The sequence below is a fragment of the Lolium rigidum genome, chromosome 6, assembly GCF_022539505.1.
Source record: "Lolium rigidum isolate FL_2022 chromosome 6, APGP_CSIRO_Lrig_0.1, whole genome shotgun sequence".
Classification (NCBI taxonomy): Eukaryota; Viridiplantae; Streptophyta; class Magnoliopsida; order Poales; family Poaceae; genus Lolium; species Lolium rigidum.
In genome coordinates, this window is record NC_061513.1 from 894,777 (window position 1) to 913,199 (window position 18,423).

General features: G+C 42.9%; 2 protein-coding genes across 2 annotated transcripts; both read left to right on the forward strand.

The window, feature by feature from the left end:
* The first annotated feature begins 2,041 nt into the window (after window positions 1–2,041).
* LOC124666159 (protein LONG AFTER FAR-RED 3-like) lies at window positions 2,042–7,138 on the forward strand. The gene is made up of 14 exons (XM_047203509.1): window positions 2,042–2,155; window positions 2,315–2,416; window positions 2,517–2,589; window positions 3,008–3,114; window positions 3,194–3,317; window positions 3,712–3,906; window positions 4,309–4,394; window positions 4,491–4,598; window positions 4,799–4,894; window positions 4,972–5,070; window positions 5,171–5,245; window positions 5,984–6,115; window positions 6,229–6,344; window positions 6,624–7,138. Exons 1-14 carry the CDS (start codon window positions 2,042–2,044, stop codon window positions 6,796–6,798), a joined length of 1,602 nt encoding a protein of 533 aa, XP_047059465.1. The 3' UTR covers window positions 6,799–7,138.
* Window positions 7,139–10,396: 3,258 nt separating this feature from the next.
* LOC124660061 lies at window positions 10,397–11,330 on the forward strand. Its single transcript, XM_047197856.1, has one exon. It carries the CDS (start codon window positions 10,463–10,465, stop codon window positions 11,162–11,164), a length of 702 nt encoding a protein of 233 aa, XP_047053812.1. The 5' UTR covers window positions 10,397–10,462; the 3' UTR covers window positions 11,165–11,330.
* The last annotated feature ends 7,093 nt before the right edge of the window (window positions 11,331–18,423 follow it).

Genomic DNA, 18,423 nt, shown 5'->3' on the forward strand with positions numbered 1-18,423 from the left:
GGGCCGGGGCCGTCCAGGTATCCTCACTTTTCCTTGCTTTAACAGTAGTTACGATCTCGGCCGAGATAGGTTTCTTGCCCTTTAAATCAGTAGGCATCTCATGGGTATTGACCTGTAAGAAGGTGGATAGATAGGACTGGATAAAGTTAGCAGATTGCTGAATGCCACATTTACCATCGCTGAAAATGGCATTGTTTCTCAAATGCCAAGAGCGCCACCAAAGGAATAGCAGCTTAGCCCTAGTAACCTCATTGCATTGGTCAAGCAGAATGAGAACCCAGTTCTCCCCAGTAAAGGAGAACATGTTCTCGTCTGGGAGAGACCAAGGTTTCCTTAGGTAATGTCTCAGGGCGGTTGGTTTAGTACAACCCACCACTGCATGGTGAGCAGTCTCAGGTTCTCTGCCACAAATAGTGCAAATAGGCTTCAGGTCCATATTTCTTCTGCACCTAAGCTCCTGGACACCAAGGGTGTTAGAGGCAAGTTTCCAAGCAAATACTTTAATTTTTGGAGGGACATTAGTGTTCCAAACGAGTTTCCAGAGTGGTCTATCACCGAGATGGTTAGAGCTACAGGCTTCCTGGTTAGCACAATCTTTCATTTGCATACCGAGTCTATATGCACTTCTGACCGAGAAAAGACCGTTTTGTTCATGAGCCCAGGCAATAGAGTCTTCGTTTGGAGCGGAGGATAGGGGAATCCGAAGGACTTCATCTGCATCTGGAGGGTAAAAGATGGATCTTACCAAGGGCTCAACCCATGATCTGGAGTCCGAGTTGATGAGGTCAGAGACCCATTTCACTCTTTTTTTACTAGCATTACCAAAGGGCTTATGGTTTCCTCTAGGGAGCCAGTTGTCTCTCCAAACTCTAACCATAGAACCAGTACCAATTCTCCAAATAACCCCCATCTTCAGAAGATCCAGCCCATGAGAGATACCTTGCCAACATGGTGAAATATTCTGGCCAAAGGTAGTGTCAGTCAGCTGGCCGGAGGGGTAGTACTTTGATTTCAGCAGCCTAGCACACAGGCTATTAGGGGAATTTATCAGGCGCCAAGCTTGTCTAGCAAGCAAAGCTTGGTTAAAGACCCTCAAATCCTTGAAACCTAGGCCACCATGAGATTTCGGTTTAGTCATCTTATCCCAAGACATCCAGTGGACTTTCCTTTTCTCTTCTTCATCACCCCACCAAAAGTCTCTAATAATATGAGTTAAGTCATCACACAGACCTGCAGGGAATTTAAACACGCTCATAGCATGGTTAGTGATACTTTGCGCCACCGATTTGATTAAGGTTTCCTTGGCTGCCGCAGACATGTACTTCTCATTCCAGTCTGAACATTTTTTGCTCAGCTTTTCTTTCGAGGATTTTAGCTTACCTTCCTTTTGGTTCTCGAGCTCTAGTACTCTCGCCATTTAAAAAATATTTTTGTAGTTACAAAAAAATCTGAAAGTAATTCTGGAGATTGTCAGCGACACATCTCACAATCATGAAACATCTCAACCCAATTTTTTTTTTAATTTTGTGCTGGAAAAAAATAAAAAAACTGATATGCTTTAGAGATTTGAAAATGTACCACTCAGATCTACACTTTGTTACTTTTTTGTAGCTCAAAATATGAAGTATTTGAAATGGATTTTTTTCATGTTTGCAGGATACATCGTTAACTACATGCGTATTTTTTTCCAGAATTTTTTGAAACTTTAATTTTTTTTTTGATTTATTTTAAAACGGACTCCGAAAAGGCTCTGAATAGCTCATACGGAGTATTGTGTGTTGTTTGTTTGAGAGTTCGAGATTCCGTGACCCAGCAACCCAACCATGCCCGCCCAGAGCGCTCTCCTCGCCGCCGGCGCCGCGGCGCTTGCCGTCGTCGCCGCCGTCTTCCTCCTGCCCGGCCCCGCTCCCCGCCTCCCATGTACGCGCGCCCCTCCTCCTCCTCCTCCCTCCCGCTAGCTGTGTTCAACTCTGCCCTTGGGGAAGCTCAGCTCAGTTCGCTTCCTCCCCACGCAGGGGCGCCGCGTGGTCGCTTCGCTGACATGATACTGGCCAACGCCACCATCTACACGGCTGACCCCGCGCGCCCTTTCGGCGCCGCCATGGCCGTACGCGGCGGCCGCGTGCTCCACGTCGGCACCTACGACTCCGTTAAGGTTTGTTGCACTCCGACCTGCTGCCCCCTTCCCCCCAGGCACCAGAGGACTGTCTACAATTTGTGTTGCTCGAAACCGCTTGCTGCATCACTCACTGCATCTGCAATCACATATTTCTGCCACCTCTATTCCGCTCAAATTTGAGTCCCTCAAGTGCAGGAATTCAGGGGGAAGCACACGTATGAGCTGAATCTTAGCGGGAATGTTGTTCTACCGGGATTTATCGACTCCCATGTGCACCTAATCGATGGTGGCTTGCAGGTAGTGCTGCCTATATGTCTCCCCTTGAAATTCCAATCCCAGTGTTACACTTGTGTGGAACTTGTTTTCAGTTTGTGCTGTTTTCTGAACTTCGCTGCAGTTGGCGAGGGTGCCACTCCGAGGGGTTAGAAGCAAAGATGTCTTCATCAGCAGGGTGAAGGACGCCGTCAGAGGTTTCGATGAGTTTTTCCGTTCCTTCTCCTAGTTTACCCATGCCGCTTTTAATCATCTTGTTGCTTAGTATGAAATGCGGTGCTATGTCAATCCATGGTTTAAATAACAAGGATCGGGGGTTCACGAACACAACCTGATTAAAATGATGTTGTTTTGTTTATACTAGTGTATATGCAGAAGTGTATTTGCAAATTGGAAATTCTTGTGTAGAATGGTCTCACTCGGTATATTGCACACTGCTGTTGTTCTGAATTTTAATAATTTCGAAAATTTTAATTCTACGTATTACTTCCACAAATATCATCACTTTTCGTGTTGTCATATATTTGATTAGTTTTCATCTATGAAATTGGCTGGTGTTACCAATTGACAACTCTGCAATATTACTAGTATCTCTGAAGCTTGTTTCCTAAACAGATAAGCATCCTGGGCAGTGGGTGCGAGGAGGAGGTTGGAACAATGATTTTTGGGGTGGTGATTTTCCCATTGCTGCTTGGTTAGATGATATATCTCCTGATAATCCGGTGTGTTTTCAATCTCGCCAGTTGGACCTCCTTCACAAAGCCATTACACAGGCCAGCTAGTGACTCTTTTTAGTTGCAGGTGTGGCTCACACGCATGGATGGGCATATGGGAGTAGCTAATTCGTTGGCTATCAAGATTGCTGGGATTGACAACAACACAAATGATCCAGTTGGTGGAACTATTGTAAGAACAACTGAAAGAGGTAACCTTTGTAATTAAAATAGTCATTAAAATGGACCTTTACCCATTTACTGGTCTTAAAACCAAGATAGGCCTCTTTAGCAACCATGCCAAACGTCTTAGTTTAAACAATATATCCTAACAGCCAAAAAAAACACAGAAGAAAATTGTCACGACCAAGGCAGTTTACGGTGAATTATGACGTTAATGTGTACATGTTCAGAAACTTCTGTACATGTTTTTTCAAATTATTCTCATGGTCCCCACACTATTCTATTTTGCGATGGATTTTCCTTCAATTATCAAATATGGATTGTTCTTTCATATAATCTTTTATATAGTTTGAAGTGCGTGTAGCTTTTGTTAATATTAAGGCAAGGAGTAACAAAATGTCTCACCTATGTCATTGTTTGTAGAGCCCAATGGTCTTCTAGTTGATGCTGCTATGAAGCTTGTATTGGATGTGATTCCAGATGTCTCTTTAACTGAAAGAAGAGAGTCTCTCCTCAGAGCAAGTAGACACGCCCTAATGAGGGGGGTGACTACTGTTGTTGATGTTGGAAGTTACTTCCCTGGAATGTCGGAAAAGCAACCTTGGCAAGATTTTTCAGGTGCATTCTTCCTCTTTTACTTGTGATGTTGCTATTATTAGAAGTTTAAGATTCAGTTAAAGTATCCTACAAATATCTACAGTTAACAACAGAACATGTTTATTTCCAGACTTATTGATTATTAGTATGGGCATGTCTGATGTTGATGTCTTGATTTTAACAATATGTGGAATTTTTGTGTCAAAATGGTTCACGCAAGTTCATAAAGTTCAGAATTATGTTAGTGCAGAAAGCTAATATTATCTGCCATATATGACCTTGGGACATTTAGATGATTCGTGGTGAATTTAATTGCGAATATTTGTACCTTTTATTTTGAAAGATCAAGGAGCTGCCTTTGTAGTTTTTCATCTTTAACCTTATTTGTTTTCTGACATGAGTACTGTGCTTACATCACAATAGATATCTATGAATGGGCTCAATCCATGGGAAAGATGATGATCAGAGTCTGCTTATTTTTCCCATTGCCCACATGGTCTCGTGTTTCTGTAAGTTATGTTTCATGAAGTAGGCCAAGCTCTTCTGTGGTTTTCTTTAGTTTCTGTGAATATGTGCTACGCTTATATACATGTTATCTTGTGTAGGATCTAATCCATAAAAAAGGCCGATTGATAAGCGAATGGATTCATGTAGGTGGTGTTAAAGCTTTTCTTGATGGTTCCCTGGGTTCCTCAAGCGCACTATTCTATGAGGTAATACTCATGAGTATTAAACGAGTACTCGCATAGTCACATTCATATTTTGACAGTGTAGGAATGCATCGATGTTCACCATAGCAGTGCTGTGTTTTTGTTGGAAGAACTGGCGGTTACTCTGTTTCGTCATGTAAATAATACATGGTGGCAGTGCACTATCATGTTATGTTTAATAAGTGTTTAATGAATGTTTACAGCCTTATAAGGATGACCCCGGCAGTTTTGGTCTCCAGTTGATAGATATGGATGTTCTGCTCAATGCAACATTGGAATCAGACAAATCAGGACTTCAGGTACACATGTTCCATCTCTATGCTTGTGCTTAAAATTGTTCACAGTAATTTATGAAAGTGATAATGTTCCTTTTCAGGTTGCCATACATGCAATTGGCGATAAAGCTAACGATATGCTGTTGGATATGCTTGATGAGATTGTTAATTTGAATGGAGTGAGGGACCGCAGGTTCCGGGTATGTTTTCTGATAGCATATCAGAGTACTTTGCCATCATGTCATTTTTTTAGTATTTAATAACCTGAATAGCATTTGAACTTGTTGCATGTAAAATCAGGTTGAGCATGCTCAGCATCTGGCCCCAAGTGCGGCAAAGCGCTTTGGAGAACATAATACTATTGCATCCGTGCAGGTCAACCATTCACGTCCATTACCCTTTCCATATGTTATATAATGCTCTTGTTAATGATTTATGTTCACTACGTAACAAAGGAGTTTGAACTTTGAAGTCTGGTGATGCACTAAAGTCAAAATACTGGACTCATGATAATGCAAATGCTTCAGTAGTTTTCTGCATAGGTGATAGACTAGGATTTCATTTGGGTAATTCCGGTCACGAGTTGAAAAGAAAGAAATTATGTTTATAAATACGATCGTCAAAGTACTATAGCCTAGTTATCTTATGAAGAGTTGAAGACAACTACTTGTGGCATGGAACATAAGCACAACATGTCATATTTACTTTGAAGGAGGATAAAAATAACATGTCAAGCTTTTGATTTCTTTCACACGGGAAAGCACAATGACGGCACATTAAGTCTGACAGTAAACGAACCATTAGATACAGTATATGGAAAATGCGACTTAAAAATAACATGATAATAAAAAATGTCAATTTTTTCTTGAAACCAAAAAACTTGCCGTGTATTAAACTGGAGATGTTCTCATATGTTATTAAAAGGGCTTTTGTCATTCATGATACAAACATTTCCTGTTACTCTTAAGATGTACATTTAGTGCACTGGCTTGTTACGTTTTACATTGTATACACTTCCCAATCATTACTCAGAATTCTCCAAGATACTCCAATTCTATATGATAAATGTGGGTTCCAAATCTCTATCTTCTGAAAGATATGCTTGTTTGCCAGCCAGATCATTTGTTGGATGATGCAGACTCTGCTGGAAAGAAGATCGGGGTAGAACGAGCTGAGCGGAGTTCTTATTTGTTTCGATCACTGTCAGCTGGTGGTGCACATCTGGCTTTTGGCTCCGACTGGCCTGTATGTATTTTCCGAAATTTATGCAGCGTCTGAAGTTCTTTTTACTATTATAGCCATTTTGTTTCATGGGAAAAATATATTGGGTGTTAACTGTATGTGTGGCTGTTTTCCAGGTTTCAGATATCAATCCATTACAAGCCATTAAAACTGCAATGTTCCGTAAGCCACCTGGATGGGAGGTACCTTGGATCTCGACAGAATGCTTGCCCCTAGATGACTCCTTGAAAGCGTGAGTCTCTTTGAAGTTTCGTTCTGTTTAGTTATATGCTGTTGCAAAAAGAAAATGCCACCGAATATCTTACTGATATATCTATAGTCCATAGGCCCGGTATCAGCTCACATCTGATGCCGAGATCTCTATATTGCAGACTTCCCAAATAGAAAATCTTGCATGACAACACTGAATGTTTAGCCTTTGTTTCGCAACATACATTTTCCTTTGTGGTTTCTGTACTAATTTTTTAACTGGAGTTGTGTGGTACTAAGGATGGAGTTCTCTCGCATGCAGGCATACCATATCTGCTGCCCACGCCTGCTTCCTCGACCCTGTTCTGGGCAGCCTCGCCGAAGGGAAACATGCCGATTTCGTGGTCCTGCCGTCCACCTCGTGGAAGGAGTTCGCCGACGATATACCGGGGCATGTCCTGGCGACGTACGTGAACGGCAAGAAAGCATATCCGTGATCCCGTTTGAGACGACATACGGTGCCCGATCCGGGTCAGGGCCAGGGCGCAGGGCAGATTCAGATAATATGTTGAAAAGGTCAAGGAAATGCGCATGCACAGAGACATATAGAAGTAGAAAATTTATTGTTCTGGAACACTGATGGTGACAAATCTATCAGTGTCTAGTGATGTCATTTTCATGCAAGGAATCGATTGAATAGTATTAGTTCTGCACGGTTAATCGAACTTGTGGCTAGCAGACTGGTGCCACGGTCTGATCCACGCTCGATTTATGTACCGTTGAACACTTTCTCCAGCTAATTTCAGCCAGTCCACAGCACTTTTGGCCCGGTTTGAATTGTTCTTGGTAAGAATGGTAGTTCTGGATGGACTCGGCTCGATCGAGTCGACTGTCACGACCGCCGCATGCGGCCTAAACTAAACTGCCTGACCGGCCGACCCAGCGAAACCACTCACTCCCACTGCTGAGTTCGCAGCCTGTACGTGCTGCATGATGACATTTTACGTGTCACTGTCGGTCACTTTTTTACTTGACCTTTTACAAAGTACGGAGTATATCCTTCTCCGCAAAATGAAATGTACACCCATTAATTTGGTGGCTAGTTTTGACGTCTCACATATGTAAAACCCTACATAAGAACCCTGGAAAGTGGATCGGATCTTGAGACGAAGTGGCGTCTCGCAATCAACACAAACTTCGTCTGACAGTGAAAGAAATGTTTAACCTTTATGAGACATGTAAGTATTAAATCTGGGGTTTGAATTTTTGTACGCTCGGATACAACTACGCACCCATCCGTCCACGTTGATTTCTTGCACGGAGCAATTTTATCAGTCCCACATCATGTAAACGCATAGTTTAATAGGTTGTCGGCCCGCAAATCAATGAACAAGGCTGCGTGCCCATAGTTTTACCTCTGTTGACAATAGGTGCCGACTGTCGAGTAAATGGATATGTTCAAAGAGAACAGTCAGCAGCAAGATTTGTCTTCTGAGCGGCAAGTCGGTTGCAGGATTTGATCGACGAGAAAACGGACATTGGTCATAGTAGTTGGTCATACCAGTCCCGTGGCAGTCTATGGTGGTGGTTAACCATGTCGGCTATGTGAAACAGTGTGCGGCACGCGTATTACGCATATAATTACGAACAATGAATAAAATGTTTAATTAGTCTCTAAGCTGTTTATTTTCAGCTACTACCACATGTGAGTATATAGATTAATGACATCACGTGTACAATCGTAAAATCACGACATGTAACCGGTTTGTAAATCCTACCTACTGTACTATTTTTATTCTAGAAAGACTCTTACTCCATCTCATTTTTCTTTCCTCCACATCACCAAAGTTTCTATGCGGTTCTATAGTGCGCAATCTATGCTCCGGTGAAGAGTCTTCCATTTACCTTTGTATTATGGCTTGCTCTCAACGGATTGGGATTCCTTCTATGCCAATTTTGGGCGGGTTCTATCAGTTGAGGTGATGTAGTGGTGTTCGTTTTATGCACACTCTGCTGACATGTGGAGACTTTCTTCATTCGAAGTGCTCCCTCTGTCCATAAATAGATGTTTTATATTTATTTAAATTTGAATGTATCTATACACCAAATAGTGTCTACATACATCTAAATTTTAATAAATTTTTAACATCTATGTATGGAAAAAGTTAGTATTTTTTAATCCACTTTTTCCTTCTTATTTTAAGTATGAAAGGGAATTACTAGTACATGATTTCGATTAGAGAAACCAAGACTTGGTTCCGCCAAACGCACCACCACTGTAAGTTTTGCAATTAGCGAAGGAAAACACATCGAAAAGGAAAAGCTACTAAGAACAAGCTATATAAGCGTCAAGCTAGTTTGAGTAGATGAAACACAAAAGAATTAGAGTCTTTTTTCCAATGAAGCAGAGAATATTACACGGCCAGCCACAGGTCACTCCACCAACATTGGATTCAATGGGATCCTTCTAATTTAAAAGATTCCATAACTACTTTTGCAGGTAAATTAATATCCACCATTTGTACATACAGAATCCACAAGCCCTTTGGCACCCAGCCGGGTAAAAGCAATTTGTGGCCCGCATTTGAGGCTAATATAATAGTTCTCACTCATTTATATCAAACTCTTTTACTATGATCTTTAATTAGCACATATCTACGTTATTTTTCCTGTTTCAAATTTTTTGGCATACCATTGCTAAATTTATGTTATTTTACGAATCATTGCGAAATGTTGAAAATATTGCACTGTTGAACTAAATATCCATAGATATAAGATAAAATGTAAAGATAAGATTGCATTTCTTACTAGATTAATATTTACCAATCGATACACTATAGTGTATACTAATTAGCCATGTGCGTCTATGTTAGTATATATATATTTTTGGTACTCCCTCCGGTTCATTAGTTGCCACTAATATAGAGGTATCTAGACATGTTTTAGTTATAGCTACATCCATACTAGTGGCAAAAACTTAATATGGATCAGAGGGAGTAGAAGGTTCTAGCGAGTAAACTATTAATGACAATGATCCTTCTAGCAACATATAAAGTCCTACTTTGCCAGCGGTCTAATTATCCTCTTTCTAAATTTATTGCCCAGTGGCATCCGGTCACTATTTTTATCCTTTTTTCCATGTACTGGATTCTCAAGATATTTCATAGGTAAAGCCCCTTTTCCTGAAGTAAAAAATCTGTTTAAACCGAATAGATCTTTCCTTGGCCTGCCCTAAGAAGTAGATTTCATGGGACATATATTTGAATAGACAAATTATAACATTTAAATTTATAGCTCGCTCTACATTATCCCGCAGAAGGAAGACAGTGTCATCTTGATACTGCAAGATAGATACTCATACCAGGCGAGGAGCTGTACCGGTGATCAAATCCCACCCACCGTTCTACTGACCACGCCAATTGTCGTAACCTAGTCGTTCCAAATAGATTCGGACTTTTCATCTCTTACTTTTTTCTGATTGATTGGCCAACTCTTAACTTGTACTCCCTGCGTCATAAAATAAGTAAGATAACATTGAGACATTTATTTTTAGCTGGAGTGAGTGCTCATTTGTCATATTCAGGAACTCGAGACTTTTGGAGCCAGCGTGGCTTTCTAGTCCCCTACCCCTGGCCCACATGTCATAGTTCTATCCATGTGATGGCATGTCGGCGCTGGATGGCACGTCGGCGCCGGAGCAGTAGTCGACTCAATAGTATCTGGAAGAAGAGAATTTAAAATTACTAGTAGCAGATCTGGGTGGATCCAGCCCAACAACAACGCCAAACGCGCGCCATACGCGCGCACCACCGCCCCTCTGACCCGAGAACAATTCCAACCTTCCCGCCATCCGCTGCCCAATAACCTCCCGCCACGTAACCACTTCCATCTCCATCGCCAAGGCCATCGCCTTTGACCGCTCACCCATCCGGGACCCGCGCGCCGTAAAAATGATAAACAAGCACGTGCACATGGAACGCCAGTTCAGCTCCGTTGAATCTTCCTTCCATGGTCAACTCCCTCCAACTCTGCTCGTACATATAATCCTCTTCCTCGAACAAACATGCCGCAATTCTTGTGCTGACCAGCTCTCCTCGGTCTCTTCCCCCATCCGAGTCTAGAAGCTTCTGGAAGACAGTTGGCAAGTTCTCTTCTCGCGTCATGGGCAACCGCCTCTCCCCGTGCTTGAGCACCCCGGCCACGGCCCCCGCGGCGGTGAGGCTGGTGTACTGGGGCGGGCGGACGCGGGTGCTGCTCGTCAACGAAGAGGAGGACGACAGCCTCGACGGCGAGGGGTGCTCCACGGCGGGGGACGTGGCGGCCGAGCTGCTCCCGGCCGGCGCCCACGTCGTGTGCCCGTCCGACAGCTTCTTCGTCGGCCTGCCCATCCCGATCACGCCGCCTGCCGAGCGGCTCCTGCCGGGGCGCACCTACTTCGTCCTCCCCGCCGCGCGCTTTCCCTCCTGCGACGGCAAGGCGCCGGTGCTCACCGCCGCCACGATCGCCGCGCTGTCGGCCGCGCCGGGGGGCAAGAAGCGGGTGTCCCTCGCCGGCCCCGGCGAGTGCCCGTTCGAGTATGTCAAGGGCGGCGAGGACGGCGCCGCGCCGCTCATCAGGGTCCTCCCGGAGTTCATCGAGAAGGTGATCACCTGCTGCGGTGCCAGTGACGGCGCTGTCCGGCGCGGCAAGTGCGGCGTCGCGGCTGCTGCGGCATCGGCGACGGAGCTGTGCAGCACGCCCGAGCTCAAGAGGCACTACGCGCAGCTCGTCGGGCCGAGGACCAGGACCTGGTCGCCCAGGCTGGAGACCATATCGGAGCGCGGCAAGAGGCGGATGTTCCTGTCGCCGGCCAGGCTGAACTAATTAATTGATGTAAATAGATGTTCATTCAGATTAACGGTAGGTAGAGCTAAGAGATCAATAAATAGTTAGAAAGGATCAGGGATAAATTCCGAACACAAATGTACAAAGATTTTCTGAAACTGAGATTATTGTTTATACAGTAATGTGGCAAGTATAATTTTCAGTACGAAACGTCTGAACTTGGTCTGCTTTTCGTGTAGACGAACAAATTCATCTGTGCAATTCTTCAGTTCAAAATTAACAAACTCACTTCATCGGTAGTATGGAATACTATGACAAATGCATGGCGCGTTCTCTCTGAGAGAAGTTGCAGCTCTCTGCGCTGTTTGTTTTCCCTACTAGCTGTATCTCCGTTTGTTAATCTCTGAACTTGCTTTTTTTAAGGGTAATCTCTGAACTTGTTTTTTTTAGGGTAATCTCTGAACTTGCTGTCTGCCGATCTCTCCAACTGCACTGTCCCGCCCCCAGGAAGAAATTTTCTCTAGAGCAACGGTTCATTGTCACTCGGCCCGGGATCCATTGGGCTGTCCTCCAAAAACTGGGCGGCCAAGTCCAGCCCCTCCGTGGGCTCCTATACACCATCCGGTGGGATGCCGATCTATCCCGACACACACTTAAAAAAATTATCGTAGCCGGTTTCCATTTAAGGCGGGTGCCACTAGCTAGAGACCAACCTTCGCAAAGGGAAAAACATCCCGCGCGTCGCACAAAAAACTGACACGTGTCAACCTCCGCGCGACGCTAGAAAATCCATCCCGCACGATACGAGAAGTACGGCCCCGCGCGCCGGCCATGCGAGCGAGTACATCCATCGCCGCGCGCTCCGTCCCGCGCGCGTACGCTACATGCGAGCGAGTACAATCCGTCTGGCGCGCGCGTACACTGCCCCAGCGATCGATCCATCCATGCATGTGTCTCGCGCGCGCGCAGTACTAACGCATGATTGAAAAAAAAGCTCAGACACTATTCTACATACTACATATAGATCCGGCTACCCGAATTACAAGTATAGTTACACACGAGTACAGTTAAATATACGGGCGAGTACAAGTACAGTCATGCAAACGAGCAGGTACAGTCGCTCACATGAGCAGGTACAGTCGCTCACATGAGCAGGTACATGAACAGAAATACAGTCACGCATACGAGTAGGTACAGTCGCGCACACGAGTAGGTACAGTCACGCACAACACACGAGTACAGTTGAACACACCAGCGAGTACAAGTACAGTCACGCAGACGAGCAGGTACAAACGCGCATACGAACAGGTACAGTCACACACAACACACGAGTACAGTTGAACACACGAGCGAGTACAAGTACAGTCACGCAGACGAGCAGGTACAAACGCGCATACGAGCAGGTACAGTCGTGAACCCGAGTAAGTACATGTACAGAAGTACATGGCGCACACGAGCAGGTACAGTCGCACGTAAGTACAGGTACAGTCCCGCACACGGGCGAGTACATCTACCGAGTAAAGGGAAAAACTGCACCAAACACACTAAAAACAAGTACTTTTCGATTGAAACACGAGTACGATTAGGTACACACCACGCGTACAATCATACTACTATCGGAAGTACGAAAAAAAGTATCTCCAAACCTATCAACATGGGATCTAGTTTCGAAGATCTCGACGCGAGGATCTCAAAAGTGAAAACGGTTCGCAATTTGGACTTACGGTTCTCAAGATATTTCATTTTGAAAAACGAATCTAGAAGAAAAAGGAAAAACCGACACAACTCGGTCTTCTCTCTCCTCCCCCATCCCCACCTTGCTTCCCCTTGCGACACGTGGCGAGCAGGGAGACCACTTCCCAGGGATTTTCTGGCACCACAGCGCGCCACTTGTCGCGTGCGGAGTGAGTTGTCTTCCCTTCGCGAAGGTCGGCCTTTTTCTAGAGTTTTCCCATTTAAGGCAGGCCAAACTATCGTAGCCGGTTTTCTGTCCGAAAGATAAACTTTTTTTGTCCGAGCATTTTTCAAAAGTTAAAAAAATTGTAATTTTTTCAAAATATACATAAAAAATTTAAAATTTGAATATTTTTCAAATGTAAGAAATTTTCAAAATAATTTGAATTTTGAATAATTTTGAGAATTATAATTTTTCCGAAATCTGAATTTTTTTACATCTAAACAATTTTAAAATTTGGAAAATTTCATAAATCTGTTTTTTTTTTCAAAAATACGAACACTACCTAGGCCGGCTCAAACCTGCTCGGGAGGTGTGCGGTGGTTATACCTAGCCATGGGCAGCCCAGCTCGAAGCCCAGCCCGAAAATCCTGGGACTGGGCCTAGATTTGTTGGCCCGATGGCAGGGCCAGGCCTGGGTAGCTCGAAAATACCATTTAATGAAACGACCCGACATGCTTTCCCTATTTTTGTCCGGGCTGGGTTTGGGCCTGGTTTTCACACATTCGGCTTTTCTCGGCTCGGCTCTGCCTGGCCTGACAGATGCCCAGGTATAGCGGTGGTTGGTAACCACCGACCTTGTCGACATATTAAGATTTGCTAGCCCCAACGGCTTTCTAAGTTGCTATTGACCTAGGAATGGATGATGTGTTTTTTTTTTTAAAAAAAAGGAGTAGATCCCTACCTGCAGGTTATGGGCAGAGATAAAGCGACCGTACCGTCTCCGATCTTACATGTCATTCGTACCTACACCTAGCTTTTTATACCCGTCCCAAGTGAGGATAAATTGGTATCCACATGTAAAAATACCCGCATTTACAACACATCAAATTGACAAAAAATAGTCGTAAATAAGAACATGTAACCATAATTTATAGACAACAACACATTACAAAAACATCAACACATAATTATAAACAAGAGCACGTTATAAACAATAACACATGCTCATAAACAACGACACTTGCCCGTAAACAATAACACGTCAAGATGTGATCATGTAAAGATGATATAGACCGCGAAAATCACGTGATAGGATGTGGCTAGGGGTCTAATTCTAAGTAACCTACTAAAGATTGGAAGGTGAGAAACGTGAGATTCAGCTTAGCAACGTAAATGCGTGATTAAATGAAAAAAATAAGTATGTTAGAAATATTATGGCTTCCCACTTGGTAAATTTTAGACAGGTAAATATGTATGCGGGTATGGGTTCTACGATTCCAGTCATACACGCTCTACCCGATGGGTATCATGTTTTTCTATTTACATATACATGGGTATTTTCTTTTAGTTTCATAACCGTACACCTAATGGATGCTCTCGCGGCGAGGACGTGCGTAATGGGTAACCATTTCCATCCCTAAGTGGATGAGTTTATCATATTCTCTGCTCACTCGAACATGGTGATAGGTATCTGGAAGGGAGTACGTAGGAGAAACCGTAACTCTGCATTTCAAGAGGAGATTACAACCTAGCGGCAGCATGGACGAATGCAGGATTTTAACGGCCAATATTCGTAATGAAAAAAAATTCGACATATGAAGCTTCAGAAGAATTATTACATAAGGACTCAAAATGTTCAGAAATTTCTTATCATAAGGACGGAATGTTGATTTATAAAGATATTACAAAATAATATATAAATAACTATAGCCTAACTTTATGATTCACCGTACACTGGTAGAAAAATGGCCTTTAGTCGCGGTTCGCAACTGCCATTAGTCGCGGTTGCGCAACCGCGACCAATTAAGCGCGACTAAAGGCCCCCCTTTAGTCGCAGTTGCTTACGAACCGCGACTAAAGGCCCGTCCACGTGGGCGGCTACCGTGCGCATGGGCGAAGGACCTTTAGTCGCGGTTGGTGTTCCCAACCGGGACTAAAGGCTATTTCGTTAAAAAAATTTAATTCATTTGGATTTCTAATTTTTTTTCACTCCATTTTTTTCTTCAGAATTTCTCTTATTTCAGTTATTTGCATAGCTTAGTCTCAATCTCTAACTACACTTATCTCTAGTCAAATTACTTACTCGTGGTCAAACTTCCCGCTCGGTCACCCATCCTCTCACTACTCCACCTCTAGCACGCTTAACTTCCGAGTTCCATTCCGTTCCGCATCCAAGTGCTTCGCGCGCATGTATGTGATAGTAGTATCATATCAATCCTATTAACATGTTGATCGATGTCACATTTCTTTATTATTTGAATTTCAAATAATTCTTTTAATAAACAAAAGTAATGATGTAATAATAATATTGAATAAATAAATAAACATTAACTTTTTAATTTGTATTATTTTTAATTTTATTAATTAATTAAATGTTTTTTTGCCAAACCTAAAATCTAAAAATTTGAAAATCTAAAAATTGGGTAAAAATGATAGTAATCTTTATGCAGAATGAAATTATTAATTTTAGGTTTTAAAAAATTGAAAAAAATATAAAATCCATAATTTATAGAAAAAAACTAAAATCTTCCTGCTTTTGTATTTCCATTTGGAATTTTGAGAATCTAAAAATTGGCTAACTGGGTAAACCCGGGTGAATTCGGATGTAACTTTTTCCCAGGATTTTTTTGATATATTATACGTTTTTTTCCGACGTCGTATGCAAAAATTATTGCGGTTTTACCATTTTTTAAACTTTTTTTGCAAAAAAAGTGGAAATTCGAATTTCTTAATTTCTCCGAATAGTAGGTTGCATAACATACAAGAATCTGAAAACAATATTTTTTTTTTGAATTTTCTATCATTTGTTTTGTATTTTACAAACCAAAAAAAGGCGATCCACGAGGTGGGGGTGGTGCAGGGTGCGTGGGAGTAAAAAAACTCGGAAAACCTTTAGTCGCGGTTGGGGACACCAACCGCGACTAAAGGGGTACCTTTTAGTCGCGGTTGGTGTCCCCAACCGCGACTAAAGTTTTTTCCGCCGGCCGCATCCCTCCATAGCCCTTTAGTCCCGGTTGGTGTTACCAACCGCGACTAAAGGGGTACCCTTTCGTCGCGGATGGAGCATTAGTCACGGGTCCCCTCCCGAACCGCGACTAAAGCCCCCTTTAGTCGCGGTTCGAATATTTCCGGGACTAATGGGGGTGGACGGAAGCCTCTTTTTCTACTAGTGGTATAAGCCTGATAAGATGGCATCATCAATCAAATAACCAATTTATTCACCAATCAATCAATAACTATCAAAGGTGTAAAACATACTGATGTTCATCTTGGAGATGGGAACAAATCGATGTCCATGCTCGCATCTTGCATTCCTGCATGGGTGCAGTCTTGTTGCAGGCGGCCAACAGTGAGGTTGCCAAGGTGCACGTTTTGTAAAGAATCATAAATTCCTATTATGTCGCTCGCTGGACACTTGGAAGAGGTGGAGCTAGATGTAGCCGTGTCCGGTTCAAATGAACTATGGGTCGTTGTATGGAAGGCAAAGTGATGGGCCAAATGGGCTCTCACGCTATTGAAGGCCACTCGTGCTGGCAAATACAAACAAAATAATTACCGAATAACTAACTTACAAATATATACAATATATAAAAATATTTATGCCAAAAAATTATGGGTATTATCTCGAGTACCCTTGAATTAAACTAGGCCCATCCATGGGATGTAGAATTTTGACTCCTTGTCAGTCATACATGAGGGGAGATCTTCAAATGTCCACTGCGCGTTAGCTTTAGATATAGTGGCCATCAAATATGGCCTTCAATTTCTCATCAACTAGCTATTGTTACTATGTTAGTCCATATATGCAATAGAAGTGCCAGCAAATAGACAAAGGAAACAATCAGGTACAAAAAAAGGGTCCATGCGATCACCCTAGCCACTAGAGCTTTGTTTTCTCACCCGTGTTTTCTGTTAGTTACCCTCATCTCGGATGGGCACACAACGACCAATAGGTGAGGGAACAACAGATCAACGTCGGGGTGAAGAATTTTCTTCAATTTATGTGTTCATGATAGCGGCGCCTCAAAGGTGGATGCGACATATCATGCGAAGAGAAGTCACACTCTATCCTCGTAATGGTCCTATTGTGTCTGACCTCGAACACTTCAGGAGAATTTACATAATTTCTCTTGCGAACCATCGTTCAAGGTGATGATGATGTCATATGTGATGTTGACTTCTGTTTGCTCAATTGTTCTCTTTCTATTGCTAACAATCCTCTTCCTAGCAAAGCAGCTGTTTGTCAGCTTGGATAGGAAGGATGGTCTTGCAAGTCGTAGTGCTTCAACGATCTTAGGTTCTCAACCATTGAGGTGAACGACCTAGCTATGTGGTTTTCCAACTGATGACTACAGTCCGATTTCTGCAAATTCGACCCTATTGTAGTTTCTTCACCGGATTCTCAGAAAATAGTCGAGCTGATGCAATGCCAGAGCTAGAACCTAGAAGCAACGACTTCGTGTTGGCGAGATATAATGACCACTAGCCTGCAATGAATTCGACAATAGCTTACCGGTAGCTATGCACCAGAAATATAAACACAAGCACATACAAAACGACACATGAAATTACATGGAAAATCACCTCAACGCAAGGAGGGAAAATTCGAGTGTGGACCAACTGGTAAACACAAGTTTCCACTATGTGCAACCAGTACAAAGTCTTCTCTAGAATCTCTAGAGATTATAACACACTTGAGATTGTTTTCCAGCAGAAACAACAACAAACAATAGCTAGAGGCTTGATTAAAACAAAGTCGAGCTATCATAGTTTCTTTCCCCTTCGAAAATCAGCAGGCTGCTCTTAAACCATATGCAAACAACACAAAACTTTTTTAGAAAGATGACACATGTCTTCTCAACATACTCACAAAAAATCACCTCAATCGGACACCGTTAGCTAGTTAAAACTATTCGCCTACCAAAACATGCGGAAACTACCGAGTTACAAACTAGCAAATCCGCTCCCAGATCTGATGATCCACTCACCCAAATCTGAAATCAGCTAACTAACTTTTTTTCGAAATGGGGATTAAGACCCCGGCTTTTGCATCATGATGATGCACACGACCTTTTATTAATAAGTTACGAGTACAAAGTTTAAAACATCTCACACATCGCCCCGAATTGAGAATCAACTAGCGAAAAAACAGAAAACAAAGTATGACTACACATCAACGTAGCCGCCTATCATGCCGTCAGCCAGCCTGGCACAAGATATCCTGAGCGACCATCTGGAGTCATGTGCATCCAGAAGCCATAACATCCCGCTGCTCCTCTGGTGACAGTAGAGCCCACATCTGAACCCAATGTGACACCATATGGATGACTTGCAAAAAGTGAAAAGATTGTTTTTTTGTTAAAGATAATATCATTCCTCACTTTCCATATAGACCAGCATA